The 17,451-nt window shown below is 40.8% G+C and overlaps 1 protein-coding gene across 1 annotated transcript; it reads left to right on the top strand.

The window, feature by feature from the left end:
* Positions 1-14,215: 14,215 nt before the first annotated feature.
* On the top strand, positions 14,216-15,121 carry LOC308286709 (mitochondrial carnitine/acylcarnitine carrier protein-like; the record flags this gene model as incomplete). The annotated part of the gene is made up of 1 exon (XM_080727809.1): positions 14,216-15,121. One exon carries the CDS (start codon positions 14,216-14,218, stop codon positions 15,119-15,121), a length of 906 nt encoding a protein of 301 aa, XP_080583935.1.
* Positions 15,122-17,451: the final 2,330 nt, after the last annotated feature.

Raw genomic sequence — 17,451 nt, 5'->3', positions numbered from 1 at the left:
TCCATGGTGATTTACATAGATTGTGCATTACATTCACCCACCAATGGCAGAGGAAACCATGCAAGGCACCAACTAGTTAGGTCAAATTAGCCAAAAGTTAAACCAATCTGGGAACTAAATCAAAATCAAAATCTTTTTTCACAAATGTGTTCATAAAGGTGTCATCTATCACCTCTGAACTTTCTCAATCACAACTCCCTTGGGGGACTTTGTGGGAGCCAATCAAAGTTGGGGGTATCCTGTGGGCCTGGGATTAAAGGGGGGGAAATAAAAAATGGCCAATATGAGTGTATGAGGTGTGTAATTAGGGTATTTGGGGGCTGCTGAATCCATTCCAACCATTAGTTATGAGTAAAAATTACTCCTTGGCCATAAAATAGGCCACAACAAACTACCTTTTTGTGTCCACAAGACATAATATTGTCAATAAAAAAATGGTTGGAGTAGGGTTTGAATTCATGAAAACTATTCAAGATCAGGTGGGTAAGCGCACATCATGACACACATGATAACATGATACAATCTGACAAGGAACACTCAAAAGGGTTTAAAGCATAGGGACTTACAGGACACAGGTGAACTCGAATGACATGATTGGCTAAGCCTTAGCCAATTAGGCCTATTTTATGGCCAAGGAGTCATTTAAACTGAAAACGAATGGTTGGAATGGATTCAGCAGCCCAAAAATACCCTAATTACACACCCCATATGCTCATATTGGCATTTCTTTCATTTTATCCCCTTTAATCCCAGGCCCAGGTATCCCGATACCCCCAACTTTGATTGGTTCCCACAAAGTTCCCCAAGGGAGTTGTGATTGAGAAAGTTCAGAGGTGATAGTTGACACCTTTATGAACACATTTGTGAAGAAAGATATTGATTTTGATTTAGTTCCCAGATTGGTTTAACTTTTGGCTAATTTGACCTAACTAAACCTGCTCACCGGGAGTAACTAGGGGTTCAGAGTCTTGCTCAAGGACTCTTTGGCATGGGGACGAGAGGAGCCGGGATTTGAACTGCCGACCCATGGGTCATTGGCCAGGAATGTAGAATGTAAATGAGACTTTTTTCTTTTTTTTTTTGGCAGGAATTGAAGCAGGGTCTTTTTTATTGGCAGGAATTAAAGCAGGGATCTCAGTGAATGGTCAGTAAATAAATCTTCCTTACAGTCCATCAGAAATCTTCCTTACAGTCCATCAGGGACTGGGTAGAGTATTTAGGCCTACACATGTGTTGTGTCCAAGATGTTGTTTTGGAATGGCTGTGTAATCTCTCCATAATGTAGTGCTGACTATCACATGATGTCTCATAACAAAAAATATTGCTGAATAAGGAGGACACATGCATGTGTCTGTGTGTGTGCGTGATGTGCGTGTGTGTGCGCAAGCGCGCATGTGCGTGGCTGCGGGCGTGCGTGCTATGCGTGTCCACTTGTTTCCTGTTCAACAAGTCATTTACGGTTTCACAACTTTGGGTACTTCCCAGCAACTGTCTTTCACACAACGTCACCCTAACTACAGCCAGGGTGACGATCCTCTGATCGTTTAGCATTTCACTGTTAAACTCCGCCAGAGGAGGAGCACAGAGAGAGAGAGAGAGGGATCTACCAGACTACTACAAACAGAGAGATCTACCAGACTACTGCACACAATGCTGAAACCTGGAAAGAAGTCACACAGACCAGGTACTGTTTCTATGTCACTGTAAAGAGTTCCCTTTATATAGAAATGTATGTGATGGAAGAAGCTTGTAGGCCTACTAAGACTTGTTTTACTTGAGTAAAAGTATCAATAGGCCATTGTAGAAATAGGAATTCAAAAGTGACTTGAGTAAAAGTACATAAGTTGTATATACTTAAAGTAGAAAGTACTCGTTGTGCAGAATGTCCCCCTTTTCACAAGTTTTGAAATATATAATGTATTAAAATCTTTTTTCTTTTTTTGTTGTTGAAAATAGCAGATCTACTAGCACATTGCGAGCTTATAGATTTACTGTATATAAAAAGGCTTGAGTGGTTAATGTGTATGTTTTATTTTGTAATAATAATCAAAATCTAGTAACACATGTTATTAAGTGATAATTGTAGTGGAGTAAAAGTACAATTTCTTTTATTTTTTATTTTTTTATTTTGAGGGTGAACTACTCCTTTATGGCCGAGACGGGAAGTGTGTGTGTGTGTGTGTGTGTGTGTGTGTGTGTGTGTGTGTGTGTGTGTGTGTGTGTGTGTGTGTGTGTGCGTGTGCGTGTGTGTGTGTGTGTGAAAAAGAGGAAGTTAAGTTTAAGAGGAAGTGCAACAGAGAAAAAGGGAAGTTCTGGTAGAGGAGGCGTGTGTGCGTGCGTGCGCGTCAAAGGAGCTCTGACAAGTGGACAAGTGGTCGCCAAGAGCCTTTTTTTCTTTTCTTTTTCTCTCTCGTTTCCTTGCAGCTATTTTTATTTAATCTGTAGCCAATGGTGGACAGTTACTGAGCAGATTTTACTCAAGTACGGTAATTAAGTATATTTTGGATGTGATTTATTTTACTTAATCCTTTCTCTACTGTATACTGGTCGAACACAGCATCTCTGAGTGAAATATTGTACTTTTGTACTCAACTAAATTTATTTTACACCTTTAGTTACTAGTTACTAATCACTTGACTCATTGGACCAGCATAAGGAGTTACTGAATGCTACCTCTGTTTTTCTCTTCTGCATGTGTTTCTATGATGACAGCCATGGTCGGAGACGTTATGTTTTCAGCTCGTCCGTCTGTCCGTCCGTCCGTTCTCGTGATTAGAGGTAGGTGGTCAAAGGTCAAATGATAAGGTGACAGTGACCTCACAAAGGACCCCCCCCCCCCCCCCCCAAACAAAAGAAAAAGTATTAGACAAAGAAAGAAAGAAAGAGAAAAATAAATGCACTTAAACTATCATACAAATGCTCATTCTGAGATGGTGCAATTTCTGTCTACTCACTCATAAACCTGTCCACTCACTCTGTGTCTCAGAGGAGGGCTTTGGACAGTTCAGAAACCTGTCCACTCACTCTGTGTCTCAGAGGAGGGCTGTGGACAGTTCAGAAACCTGTCCACTCGCTCTGTGTCTCAGAGGAGGACTGCAGACAGTTCAAAAACCTGTCCACTCGCTCTGTGTCTCAGAGGAGGGCTGTGGACAGTTCAGAAACCTGTCCACCCACTCTGTGTCTCAGAGGAGGGCTGCTTCGAAGCCTGTCCACTCGCTCTGTGTCTCTGAGGGCTGTGGACAGTTCATAAGTCTACAGTATGGTATTTGCATGCCTTGCATAATCTGATGTGCTGCCATTTACTGGGCTTGCTGGGAGACACTAAAGCAACAAAAGGGAACCGTAACTCTCAGAGTCCAAGGTGAAGAGCTATCACCTCAACTTTTAGGTGATAAGCTATCACCTAAAAATTTGAAAACAAGTGGAGGCCGTCATAGTCACGGACTCACAGTGAAGTTCTATCACCGCGCCTCTGTGCCTCTGAAACCAGGGGGCACACTGAAGATCGACCAATCAGTGAACGGGGTGATGGGGAGATGTCTGAAAGTAAAAACAGAGAACAGATGTCTAGGTCCACGGTGATGGCTCTTCACCGCGGCAAATGACGCAATGTTGTAGTTTTATGACTTTTAAAAGTCTACATGGTCCATTTGGAGCTCTGGTGGACCCGAACACTGTGTTGAGAATCAATGGCCGGCATTCATTTTGCAGGCTGCAGGTTTACTTACTTTTTATTTGATTTGATTTAGTACCCAATTTACTTGTTATGCCTCCCCACACACATTGATGTTGTCACTGCTGTCGTATCCTAATAACTCACCTGCCAGTGAGGAGCCCCCACCAGGAGGACGTAGAGCCGTCCGACATACAGTAGCTGGATGATGACACTGCAACAGTTCGATTGGATTAAAATGTGATTTGATTAAAAAAAAAAAAAAAAAAAAGAAACACTGCATAGTTGTAAGTTCTGAATTGATCTTATGCAGTGGTTCTAAAACATTTCAAACTGATATGTATGGGGGCCCCTGGACCATACTTTGAGGATCACACAGATTTTATGTTTGGTTTCTAAATGTTAACTTAAAGTCTATTCTTCTGGTGATTTCCAGAGCGCCTCACGGAGAGGCCTACGGCATCCAGGGAGACGGCATCCGAAACACAGTCAACGTCAGAGGAACAGCGAGAGACGTGCGATGGACATGGACTGCATAACGCAAACTTGAACCCTGTACTAGAGTCGAACAGGAAAGGCAAGTACTGTTATTTACTGGTGGTAAATAACAGTAACAGTGCAAATATTGTGGCCAATGGCCTTGTAATACTAAACAATAGAATCCAATGGTGATGTTTAGGTGGTAGGGGGAGCTAAAATAAAATGATTTAAACCTTTTTTTGGATAAAATACAAACGTTGTAATATTACAACAGTGGGCCTTAGAGGGTTAAAGTTGTACAGGGTATTACATACTATTGCATTTACTGGTGGTTTAACAGCAGTGAAATTACAAAAAAATGTCTTTCACGCTTTTATAGCATACCTAAATATACCTGGTGAAAGAAAAAAGAAGGGCCACAATTGAGATTTGATTTAGCATGTTATTAACTTTGATGTGTTATCTCAGTAGAGGCATGCATCTCATGTACTTTTTCCCCCTCATCTAGATCGATCGATCAATCAATCAATCAATCTGTAACAGTATAAATGATGGATGAAACAGACTCTAGGCCTAGATCAATTTGAAGCTACAAGTAGTGTGATGTGCTTAAATGAAATATTGATACAATTAGAATGTTAGTCATGTTAGACCTACTATTTTAATCTCCTCACTTTCCATCGCAGATGCATACGCTTCCCTGTTATCAGCGAATAAACAGACCTACTGTGAACAGGGTGGGGAAAATGGCTCCACAAGCAAGAAACTCGAAATACACCAGCGAACCCATACGGAAAAGAAGTCCTACCACTGTGACCGCTGTGAGAAAAGCTACCGCCAGAGATGTGATCTGCGACGTCACCAGAGAACTCATACGGGAGAGAAGCCTTTTGACTGTGGTCAGTGTGGTAAAAGGTTCAGTAGAAGCAATTTTCTCAAATGTCACCAGAGAATGCACACAGTAGGGAAACCCCGCCACTGTGACAAGTGTGAGGCAGTGTTTACCACAACCTATGAACTCAAAAGCCATAAGAGAACGCACAGAGGGGAGAAGCTCCACCATTGTGACCATTGTGGGAAGAGATTTAGCCAGAGCTGTCTACTTAAAAGACACCAGAAATGCCATACAGCAGAGAAGCCCTTTCACTGTGACCAATGTGGGAAAAGGTTCAGCATGAGCAGTAATCTCATATGTCACCAGAGGTTTCATACAGGAGAGAAGCCCTACCACTGTGGCCAGTGTGGGAAGAGTTTCAGCCGGAGCAGTCAACTCAAAAGTCACCAGAGAACTCATACAGGGGAGAAGCCCTACCGTTGTGACGAATGTGGGAAAAGGTTCAGCACGTCCGGCAATCTCAAAAGTCACCAGATCATTCATACAGGAGAGAAGCCCTACCACTGTGACCAGTGTGGGAAAAGGTTCAGCTCAAACAGTAACCTCAAAATTCACAAGATAAGTCACACTGGAGAGAAACCCTACAATTGCGACCAGTGTGAGAAAACATTCAGCACGACCAGTAACCTCAGATGTCACCAGAGAATTCATACAGGAGAGAAACCCTTCCACTGCAGCACATGCGGGGCAAGCTTCCGTCTTATAAATACGTTCAAGTATCACCAGAGAATTCACGCTGAAGAGACACCCTTTATTAATTGTTAACAGCGTGGGGAAAGAGCAGTCAATTCAAACACCACCTGACAATTCATACAGGACAGAAGCCCTATCACTGTCGCCACTGTGGGATCAAGTTCAGCCAGAACAGTAACCTAAAAACACTAGAGCATTCATACAGGAAAGAAGCACTTTCACTAATGCACTTAAACCCTATATATTCTATGTTCCTAAGGGCTCTATACTAGGTAAAGACACGCTGGGGAGCTCCTCTTCCCAACAGTGAGCATCAGGTTTCAGTGCCATCAGTGTTTTTATTTTTTTATTTTCAGCTTGAGCTTCAAGCTGAAAATAGTTCACAGTCGCAGAGGATTGCCGCTCTTTAATGTCACATTTGATTCCCCTGGCTGTGTCTGACAACCCTGTAATTTACAGCCTGATATGTAAGGCAAGCATTGTTGAAGCTATCTTGTGCTTATAACACAGATGGCAAGTTGTTTGAGCATAGCAACGATTGACAGGTTTGAACTTCGCGGAAATGATTTCCAAAGCGCTCCTCCACTCAAAAAAATGCTTTCTGTTTCTGACACAAGCCCTAATTTACAATTTTGGCATTTAGCAGACACTCTTAATCCAGAGTGATGTACAGTAAGCAAGGTATACACAAGGCAATACATCACAATTACTGTACAAAAGCATTATTCAAGCTGTTCTGTTGTGTTGTTCTGCAAGTTAACAATACTGTCCGTGCCTAAGAGAAACAAACTTTACAGTATTACCTGTGAAACTTTACAGTATTACCTGTATTGCTTATATGCTTATGTGAACAATAAGGCCATCATACGCTTAAAACTTTCAATAACAAATTACACTGATCATCCCCTGTATCGCTACATGGAACTCCTGGGGAAAAGGTTTGTTTTAGCAGGAGTTTTGTCCCAACAGAATAGTGGTACTATCATAGACTGTAGAAAAATATGGACGAAGCGAAGCCATTGGTTTCTATGCAGCGCAAATGGCCCTTTCTACCCCTTGGAATGGGTGTCGCCATCATAGAATTGTAAAGGCATCAGAGATGCTATTGGCTGCAAACGGTCACGTGCAACGCAGGGATACATGGGAGAATGTGGTCGGAGCCTCCCCAAATACAGCACACGAAGAAGAACACAGCCGGCGGGTATCAGTTTAGTTGCCCCCCCCCCCCCCCCCCCCCCGCAACTTTATCATTTATTTTAAAATACATTGGACCACATTTTGACAAAACGAATATGATGGTGATTGAAAGGCAATTTTTAACTAGCGATAGGAACCATACAGTATTCATGAAAATGTTAATTAAGGTTAGAAAACGAAAGGGGAAAATGAATGGGATCCAATGGAGGGCAATTCTTTTTGCGATTGGCCGGGGGGGAAAACAGCTTAACTAGCGGCCAATCATAGGAAGTTTTAGTTCCGTAATGGAGTCATTTTAAATCGGCAGAACTATGCCCCTGGGTACTATACAAACTGAACACATGTACATGTACAGTGGGGACCTCGTGTTGTCTTTGTGATAATGTTGTTTTGTGTTTTATAGATATGTGTTGTTTTTGTTGTTGTTTTCGAAGAGACTTGTGAAGACAAATATCGCTTCGGAGACAATAAACATTAATGTTATTAGTCATCAAGGATCAAAGGTAAACCAAGAAACCATCATCAGTCAAAACAGTAGAATGTAAATGTGGGGGGGGAAAAAGGAAATTGAAACTCTTCAAACTATAAGATGACAGGACAACAAATGAACCTAGTTCCTGTTACTAGTTCCTGTTTGAATGATCCTTATGCCTGCATTCTATCTCTGTTTTAGAAAAGTTGCCTAGATCTGGCAATCTGCATGTATTATCATTGAACACCAGTGTGTATAATGGATCTGAAACCATTAAGGTTACAACATTTTTTTATTGTTTGAAACTAGGGCTGGGACTTTAACTGATTAAGTTTGATTAATTAATTACAGAAAAATAACATGATAAATGGTGCGTAATTTTTTACCGTAAATCGTTGCTGTCAGGCAGGGATACCTTGTACCATCATGTTATATCCATATTTTATCTTCTAAATGTTTGATGAAGTAGGACACAATTTTACCAAAAACATACTAAAGAGTCAGACAAAATTACCGAAAATAGCAGATCTACAATTTCAAAAGGCATGGCATTGTGATGTGTTTTGAGTGTGTAGATCTGCTATTTTGGAATGTGTGTAGATCTGCCAATTTTTGGCTATTCTAGACTTTCAAAACTAGAAAAGTTAAAGTTTTATTTGTCATGCCCTATTTTATACTCCAGTAGCCAATCTACAAAGCTTATAATGTGGTGCAATGTGATGCATTGTGCGCTTGTAATTTTTTTTTATTTTTGCTATTAAAGACCACTTTAATAACTTACTTTCTTCCCCCTTTACTCTTTTTAATGCAATTGATTTTAAACCCAGTAGTATTTTGAGATTTGTGAAAATGTAAAGTGTGTTACTAATAAAATGGTCAGTATTAACAGGGCAACCAGACTATATAGTACTTCTCTGACTTTCTTCCAGCGGCGATGATTGACAGCCAAAATCCCTCAACAGCGACACCTGCAGGCAAATAGCGGGCTGAATAGCAGCAGGTGATGAGAGAGAGGTCAAAGCAGTCTGGAAAGCCCATCACCTTGGACGGTGACATGAGACCTGATTCTGCAGATTTGAGCTTATTTTATTTTGAGTCAAAATGCCTTAATTTTGGAGAAATGTCACACAATATACATTATTGTGATTCAACAGACATCTTACATCTGTCAAGTCACACATGCATTCAAATGCATGTGGTTTAGAGTAAATTCTTCATCCGGCTCAACTAGTGTCTTCATTTAGAGGAGATAGTGCCAAGTTTGGGTCTACTCAATGGTTAGCTTGGATGACTTGCAGCAGAGCCGCCGCAAGAGGGGTGCAAGAGCCACGGTCACACAGGGCCTTTGCCTGGCTCCAGCCCATAGACCCCGCCCACTGTCTGAGCAGACTGTCTCTCTTGGTCTGGTGTTGTAATATGAACCTAGAGTTTCTTCGGTACCAGGCTGTATTATCCAATAACCAGTCGGAGGAGGGGTCTAACGACATGCAGCAACTGAGCAACTAAGTGTCATTTTTTACAGAGGAGAGAGAGAGAGAGTAAACAATGGCTACTGCTACGGATTATGTTGACGCTGCTATCGAGGCTGTTTTAAAATGATTAAAAGTAACAATTACTTTGAAATCTGAACAACACTTATGCTTTGAAGGCATTCATTCAAAAGGGCGATGTTGAAGGCATTCATTCAATGTTTTTTGTGTTCTGCCAACTGGATTTCGGCAAAAGTGCCTACTCGTGCCTCTTGTTCTCGAGGAGATGGGTATGGATAAGAAGATACTCATTATTATTTCTCCATTCCTCGCACTAATGGATGACCAGGTCAAAGTTTGGTTTAACAGCGTTGCAGATCGGTGAGGACACGACAGTGGCATAATGAACGGCCAATGCTCGCTGGCTTTTGGTACCCCAGAGGCATGGATACTTAATGATAAATGGAGGGACATGGTGAACTCTGAAATCTACAGAGAGAAGCTGTTCGGTATCGTTGTGGATGAAGTCCACATGACATACAAATGTTAAGTACCATTAGAGGATTAAGATAATCTACTTAAAGCCCCTGGTGTCTTGTCAAAGCTGGTTAAACGTGTCTAAATTGTAAAATTTTGGAGTCATAGTTGTACCTTTCGATGATCAAGTTGTGTTCTGACTAGCCTACTAAACCATTTACTTTCCATGTTGCCATGTTGGTGGGGAGGATCACTGGGCTGGCACACGTACTGGCCAGTGTGAGAGAGGATTTACACTTTAAAATCCAATAGTGTTTTAAACATGGTCAATTACATTAAGTCACCCAATTTCAGTGTTGGGACAGTTTCATGTAAACGTCCTTAGGGATGGGGTTGAACTTTCTGCCCCAGAAGATGTAGAGGATGTTGTCCAGCAAATCGGCCGAGCTGGCAGAAATGGTGTGAATGCCAATGCAATCTTATCAATCTACACAATATATTCATGTTGACCAATCAGTCAGGAAACTTGTAAACTTGAAAAAGGGTTGTATTAGGAAAAAAACTGTTGGCTATGGCTACTTTTAAAGCAACCAAACCAACATGGAACCAGGTTATTTGTGTTGTACTTATTGTCATTCTGCTTGTACCTGTAGAGCTATCAGACAGAAACTTGATCAGGGACTTGTTAGAGGACTTCAGGTCAACACTTGTAAAAGACACATGTCTGTACACTGACAGGTCAGCATGCTCTGGTTTCAGTACTGAATTGATTATGGCTTTTGTAGAAACATGTCAGTACATATTTGATATCCGTTACATTATGGACAACATTCCTGTATTTAAACTGCAGCATGCCGAAGAGATTCTAAAGATAATTGCTGATATCTTTGATGACATAGTCGAGAGATTGTTGGAGCCCGATCTGGATTTCATCGGTTACTTTGATATTGATGATGCTGGTGATGAGATCCTCTGTGACAGTTACAACTCTGACTGATGATTGATTAAGTTGTTTTATACTAAAACATTGTCCCAAAATGACTTGTAAAGTTTGTTGTAATTGGGTAATCAGACGACTCTTAACCCACACTTTGTATCCTGGCCTTTTTTCCAGATATAACTGGAAAGTTAGAAAGGGACTGGGGAATTTGGATGTCATTGTGATACAGACTAGAAAGTGTCTGGGTTATTGTGACATGCCACAATGCTCTCCCTGATTCGTTCTATATGTGCTATTTAATTTTGTCTATGTCACCTAGCCATGTTCCTTATTTGTTTTCAAAGGACATCTAGAGTCTAGAAGCGTTCCAAAAAGTAACCCTAACCCTATGGAAGTACTGATTTTTCACTCAAGTAAATGTAGCATTACCACAAATACTGTTTCAATTATACGTCTGGTATTCAAAATGTACTTAAATTAAGTTCAAGTGTTTGTACTCAATACAGAATGACCCATATCAACACATTTGTTGATATGGGTAATACAAATATAGAAAATGGCAAAATGACAAGCTCACCATTGCTACGTGTCGTGGGCTTAGATCTATTTTTCAAATGATCACTTTAAAAAGGGCTTTTAAATTGGTTAATGTACATTATATATAAATACCAAGTTACTACCTTGATGGTAGTTATTTAGTCACAAGCTTTCTTCTGTCCTTTTAGCTATATATCTCACACGGCAGGGCTGGCTAATCAAAACAATCAAAGTAATGCTCATAAAGCATCACTTTGTGCCATGCTAAGAGCTTGTAGATTGTCTGTCTTTGGAAATTCATTCCCTATGGAAGTCACAATGTGTCATGCCTCTTGGCTTAAATCAAGCTTGATTTACTTAGAGGCTTGCTAGAGGCATAAAACCATGTGACTTCCATAATGAATTGGATTCCACTATTCCCCCCCCCCCCCTCCCTCATCCTCCAAGGACAAGGAGAGGGCAGGTGACCTTAATGTGTGTAAGTTCTCATACTTGTCTTTATTTTCATTTGGAGCATTTCTTTTAAGGAGGAAATTAATTAAAGAATCAATGCTTTACATGTCAAATACATAATTTCTCCATTTTCTTTGTTACAGCATGTCAATCCAGCCAGCTCTTTTAAACAGCCAGTGCCCCATCCCCTACTGCAGGCCACAACCACTAATGATCAAATTCACACAAAATAAAGAAGTTGATAAGATCCTTAAATAGAAATTTTCAGAAGAAAGCTGTAAGCCAACGCTCACAACAAAACAGCTAGTGGGTGCCGTCACTGAGGGGTCTACCTGTCTAAAGGTGACCCTGGTTGACAGAGCTTTTCCAGGCTACACATGTGGTGTGTCCAAGATTTTGTTTTGGAATAGTCAGGTCCATTATGTGTTTTTGTTTAAGATTTGTGGAGATTAGCAAAACAATACATTTTTGTAATCTTCAGAATATGGGGAATCCATAAATCTATGTTTGCATTTGCACAGACACCTGTATGGCCGCCATATTGGACGTTCAAAATGGCCACCATAAAATATAAAATATGTGCTATCTTGGCTTCTAGACAACATAGAAAATGTATTAGACTTGCTAATCCCATGTTTTTCCCACTGTGTTTGTATCGTTCCAATGCACCATTTACCAGTTCAGTTGTTGCGTTCACCCTCATCTACAACCACCTCCTCCCCTGGATGATAATGCGTTAGTCCAGAGGCAAATGAACCCACTTTCCTGAGCCTATTACAAAAACTACAGATTACAGAAAAAATCACGGAATGTTGAATGTTCATTTTTTGGGGGGTGTAATTGAGGTCAGGAAACATGACAAATGTTTTATTTTATTTTTTTGATGTCATGACCCCTTTAATGTCTAATCTCATGTACATAGAATGTAGACATATACCAAAGTGACACCATCTTGCACCTTAATGTCAATAACCTCATGTACTTAATGCATCTGTTGGTTTATGCCATTTGTATATTATTTTTGTAACTATAATTTATCCCATGACTTTGTAACCCATCATTCACCCATGTGCCAGTTGCCTAAAGTGAAATCCTGGGCGCTACCTTAACTCTGCCAACCTGGGCAGAGCCCCAAACTGAGTTCATGCTTCCTTCAGTACATGAAGAGTGAGCAGACCGCTTCTTATCACCTTACGGGGGAGTTTCCCCCTTAGGATGTAGCGTGTGAAGTGAACACGTTATTCCAACCAGTTGCTTTCCCCTCCATAATGGTGCCACGGCTGGCCAGGGGGAGGCATTATAGAGACCAGAATTACTGCATGTTTTTTCTTAGGGTACCTACCCTAGGACGAGACACGGGGAGAACATGCAAACGCCATTTGTATATTCTTGACATGTTTTCTATTACTGCTATATTTTTCTCTAATTTCAATTTGTAATATACTGTATAAACCTGAGAACCAAATTTAGGTCTGTATTGGACTCCTTGACCTGAAAAACACCTTGACCTGAAAAACATAATTTAAATAAGGTTTGTTGTATAGAATCCAAGATAGCGACATATTGAATATTAAATATGGCAGCCATGCAGGTATCTGTGCAAATGCAAACAATGATTTTTTTTGTAATCCCCATACTCTGAAGATTCCAAAAATGTATAATTGGTGTATAGTTAAATTAAATTATTTAATTAAAGTACATTTTTAACACAGTAAACTTGAATTTCCTTGGCCATCCCCTAGGTGGCACTACTTTAAGTCCCTGTGCACAATCCTCTATGTCACTATTGTATTCCTTGACCCAGAAAACATGGGATTAGCATGTCTAATTAACTTTCTATGTTGTCTAAAAGTCAAGATAGCACAGATTTTATATTATATGGTGGCCATTTTGAGCGTCCAATATGGCGGCTGTACAGGTGTCTGTGCAAATGCAAACATAGATTTTTGGATTCCCCATATTCTTAAATTAACAAAAATGTATTGTTTTGCTAATTTCCACAAACTTTGAACGAAAGCATATTTTTTTACATAGTGGACCTCACTAGAATGATTGTGTGATGAGGTAGCACTAAATATCACAGGCCTCATACAAAAACAATCCTAAGTAATGCTGAATGAGGAGGTTGCATATTATTGTCATCTTCATCTCATTCATTATTCCGAATGAGTTAGGGCGAAACAACCAGAGTTTCATTGCGTCCTTTACCTAATTTCAACTGCCAAAACCCAGGGTCGAACCAGGGACCTTTAGATCTTCAGTCTAACACCATCCCAACTGAGCCATTTTGGCCTACACATTTAGTGTGTCCAAGATTTTGTTTTGAAATGACTTTGTAATATGACAAGCTATTTCGGCCTACACATGTAACAAACCCTAAAAAAAGTAGGATGCAAAATATAGTGGAACTTGAGTACACCTTCACGTCATGAGAATGGCCACATTAGATCACCATGAGTTCCTAAGAGGTTCGAGTGAGCGACCTCATGTACTCCATATTCTGACATAATTGTTAACCCGGAACTCCATATATGGAGCCATCTCAATCGTTTATAGACGACATAATCCACAATTGGGCGTAGCTGTGACGATCACTCCATATAAATTATAAAAGGAGTATACAGTCACAGAGGAATCACACATGTGTAGCTGAGATGAGTAGAACATTGACTGATTCTCTTCAGGCATTGGGTAAATACACAACTGTCATTCATTGACTTTATCAAGGATGTCGCTAGTTTCCATAGGCAAAACATCAATCAATTCGATTAGTTCCATTGAACAAAACTGCAATTCTTGAATCAACCAGCATAATGGTCAAACCAATTTCTTTGTCAAATAAACAGTATGTAAATGTCTACAGTTTTATTGGTCTTTCTTCATTTTGCAGTGTTGCCGAAGTGACTGTGAAAACGCTACACACTTAATTATGTCTGAGTTACCAAAACCAGTAAGTCAAGTGAAGAGCTTGCTCGCAGGGGGGTTTGGAGGTACGTGCTTGGTCTTTGTGGGGCATCCACTAGATACCATAAAGGTCCTTTTGCAGACACAGCCGAAGCCTAAACCCGGGGAGACCCCTCTTTATACAGGAACCATTGATTGCTTCAGAAAGACCCTTGCTAAAGAGGGCGCAAAAGGCCTATATAAAGGTATGGCAGCCCCGATAATTGGAGTAACGCCCATGTACGCTGTCTGTTTCTTTGGATTTGGCCTGGGAAAGAGATTACAGCTGAAAAGTCCTGATGATATTCTTACATACCCACAGCTCTTTGCCGCAGGAACGCTGTCCGGGGTGTTCACCACGGCCATCATGGCTCCCGGAGAGCGTATCAAATGCCTTCTACAGGTCCAGGCAGCATCTGGAGAGGTGAAATATGCAGGGCCGGTGGATTGTGCCAAACAGCTGTACAGAGAGAGTGGGATCAGAGGACTCTACAGAGGCACTGCTCTCACACTTATGCGAGACATGCCGGCGAGTGGGATGTACTTCATGACCTATGAATGGTTTAAGAACATTCTCAGACCAGAGGGAAAGAGTCACGATGAGCTCAGCGTTCCGAGTATTCTCTTTGCAGGAGGAATGGCTGGCATCGCTAACTGGGCTGTGGCAATTCCACCTGATGTTCTCAAGTCTCGTTTCCAAACCGCTCCCGAGGGAAAGTATCCAAGCGGGTTCCGGGATGTTCTACGTGAGCTGATTCGAGAGGAAGGCCTGGCCTCTCTGTATAAAGGCTTCACTGCTGTCATGCTCAGAGCTTTCCCTGCCAACGCTGCTTGTTTCTTAGGATTTGAGGTTGCTATTAAGTTCCTGAATTGGGCAGCACCTAATCTGTGATGTATAAGTATAACTGAATCCCATTCATTAGATACCATAAAAGTGTGTTTGCAGACTTTAGGCCATTGCCTAAACCTGGAGAGATCCTCACAATAACGAAAGATGTTGTGGCCGTCCTATGTACTGTAAATGTATCTATGGCAGCCCAAATAATTGGGGTAACCTTCTATTCTTTAGATTTGGCCTCGGAAAGAAGTTGCAGCAGAAAAAGGTTCTGATAATATTATTGCAGACCACAGCTCTGCAGATTGCAGACATTTAATAACATTTAATTGGCAGTGGCCATAGAGGAATTGGAAGGTTATCCCTGCCATTGATATGTATTAGGCTGGGGACACCAATCTGAAAATATTTTGTGCCAGGGACACAACTTTCAAAAAAACTTTTGGTCATTTTATCGTCTAATCAGGCTTTTATGAACACCCTGAACAGTTTTTAATTTGCTTGATTCAATATTTAGATATTTGATGTAAATGTTACTAGGCCCTCCTCCTCCAGGGCCTCTCCCCATACACACCCATTGTAACTTCAAACTCCATTTTAACCATGATAGATTCATTAAGAACACCCATTATTTTTTTCTGGTGACTCATAATACCCTTCTAATTATGTGAGCAGGCTGTGTTTTTTCGATAACTTTTTTCATTTATTTTTAATGATTATTACCCGTATAACATTTTTTCCATTTTCCCAAAGAATTATTAAAAATAAATGAATGGGTAGTAGTATGAGGTTTTTAATGAATCTATCATGGTTAAAATGGAGTTTGAAGTTACAATGGGTGTGTATGTGGAGAGAGGCCCATAAGCTGTTTCCCTGATGAGAGTGGAATATCCCTTTAACTTATAGCTTAACTTATACCGGAACATTTCCCAAAGAGGAAGACGGCATTATGCAACTGTTTACATGTTCAGCTTATAATAATGGTGTATGATGGCTGTAATATTAAGCGCTACCTCATTACACAGCCATTGCAAAACAAAATCCTGGATGAGACACATGTGTAAGCTGAAGTAGCTCAAGTAGGAGAACGTTAGACCAGGGGTTTTCAACGTTTTCAGGCCAAGGACCCCTTAGTTGAGAGAGAGAGATGAAGCAGGGACCCCCACAACCCATTTTGACAGCAAAATCATCAGTGCATACCGTCGATACTTAATAAACTTGACCTTTCACTCTGTACTTGGTCTGCTCTTTTTCTCCTCTACACGAAACTTCTTTGACGAAAATAGCCGATCTACAAGCTCACAAGAGTTTGTAGATCTGCTATTTTTGGCTAAAGATCTCAGAATATGGACACTAGGGTTCAAGTGGTTAATATAGAAAAGAAGAAAAAAAGTTTCTTTCATACAAAGATTTGGAGGACCCCCTGTAGTAACACTGAGGACCCCCTAGGGGTCCCGGACCCCCTGTTGAAGACCCCTGCGTTAGACTATCTAAAGGTCCCTGGTTCAATGTTGGCTTTTTGCAGTTGCAACATGGTGCTGAACACTATATTATTTGATGGTGCTGGCTTTACTTGCAGAGAAATGTCCCAGTTTATCAGGAAGATAAGAATATGAACATATAATTTATTCAGTACAAAAGAGTGGTGTGGTGCTGGGATTACATATTGCCACATCATTACACAGAGATTTCAAAACATAATCCGGGGAGGGAGTTAAGGTGGTTGCACACTGCTGCGTTATTCGGGCCGAATATCGGAGTGAATTTCGGAGAACGCAAATAAAAAAATCGAACTCGCGTTATGTCAGTCACGTTTGCACACTGCCGCTCGTTTCGCGCACCACTCTGTCCCTTGCTCTCTCTATCTCTCTCTCTCTCCTTGCCCTGAAAAACGCATTCCGCAACGAAAAACGCAGCAGTGTGCAACCAGCTTCAGACTGAAGATCAAAAGGTCCCTGGTTTCGATTCCAGGTTTCGGCAATTAAAATGATGAGGTGCTGAGTACAATGCAATGTGATGGTTTAGACAAGAATATGCATCCTCATACATGTTCAGTCACAAGGGTGCAGTTGTATGATACCTGTACCATGGAGAACTGTCTTGTTTAACTGGAAAACAAACCCATGATAAACATTCTCGTAAGCTGAAATAGCAGTTAGGAGGGGGTTAGACTGAAGCTCTAAATGTCTGAGGCTCAATTTTGGGTTTTGACAGTTGCAATGGGGTACTGAACACAATGTGACACTGATGCAATGAGGTGCTTAACACTATATTTGATGGCATTGGCTTTACTTGAGGAATACAATAATACTATACGTGTTACATGTTCAGTTCATAAGAGTGTTGTATGATGCCTGTAGTATTATATCTTGGAATAACTTGTGCAA

Source organism: Nannobrachium achirus (assembly GCF_963921795.1).
Source record: "Nannobrachium achirus genome assembly, chromosome: 1".
NCBI lineage: Eukaryota > Metazoa > Chordata > Actinopteri > Myctophiformes > Myctophidae > Nannobrachium > Nannobrachium achirus.
Note: the sequence above shows the minus strand (reverse complement) of the source record. Positions and strands in the feature narration are given on the sequence as shown.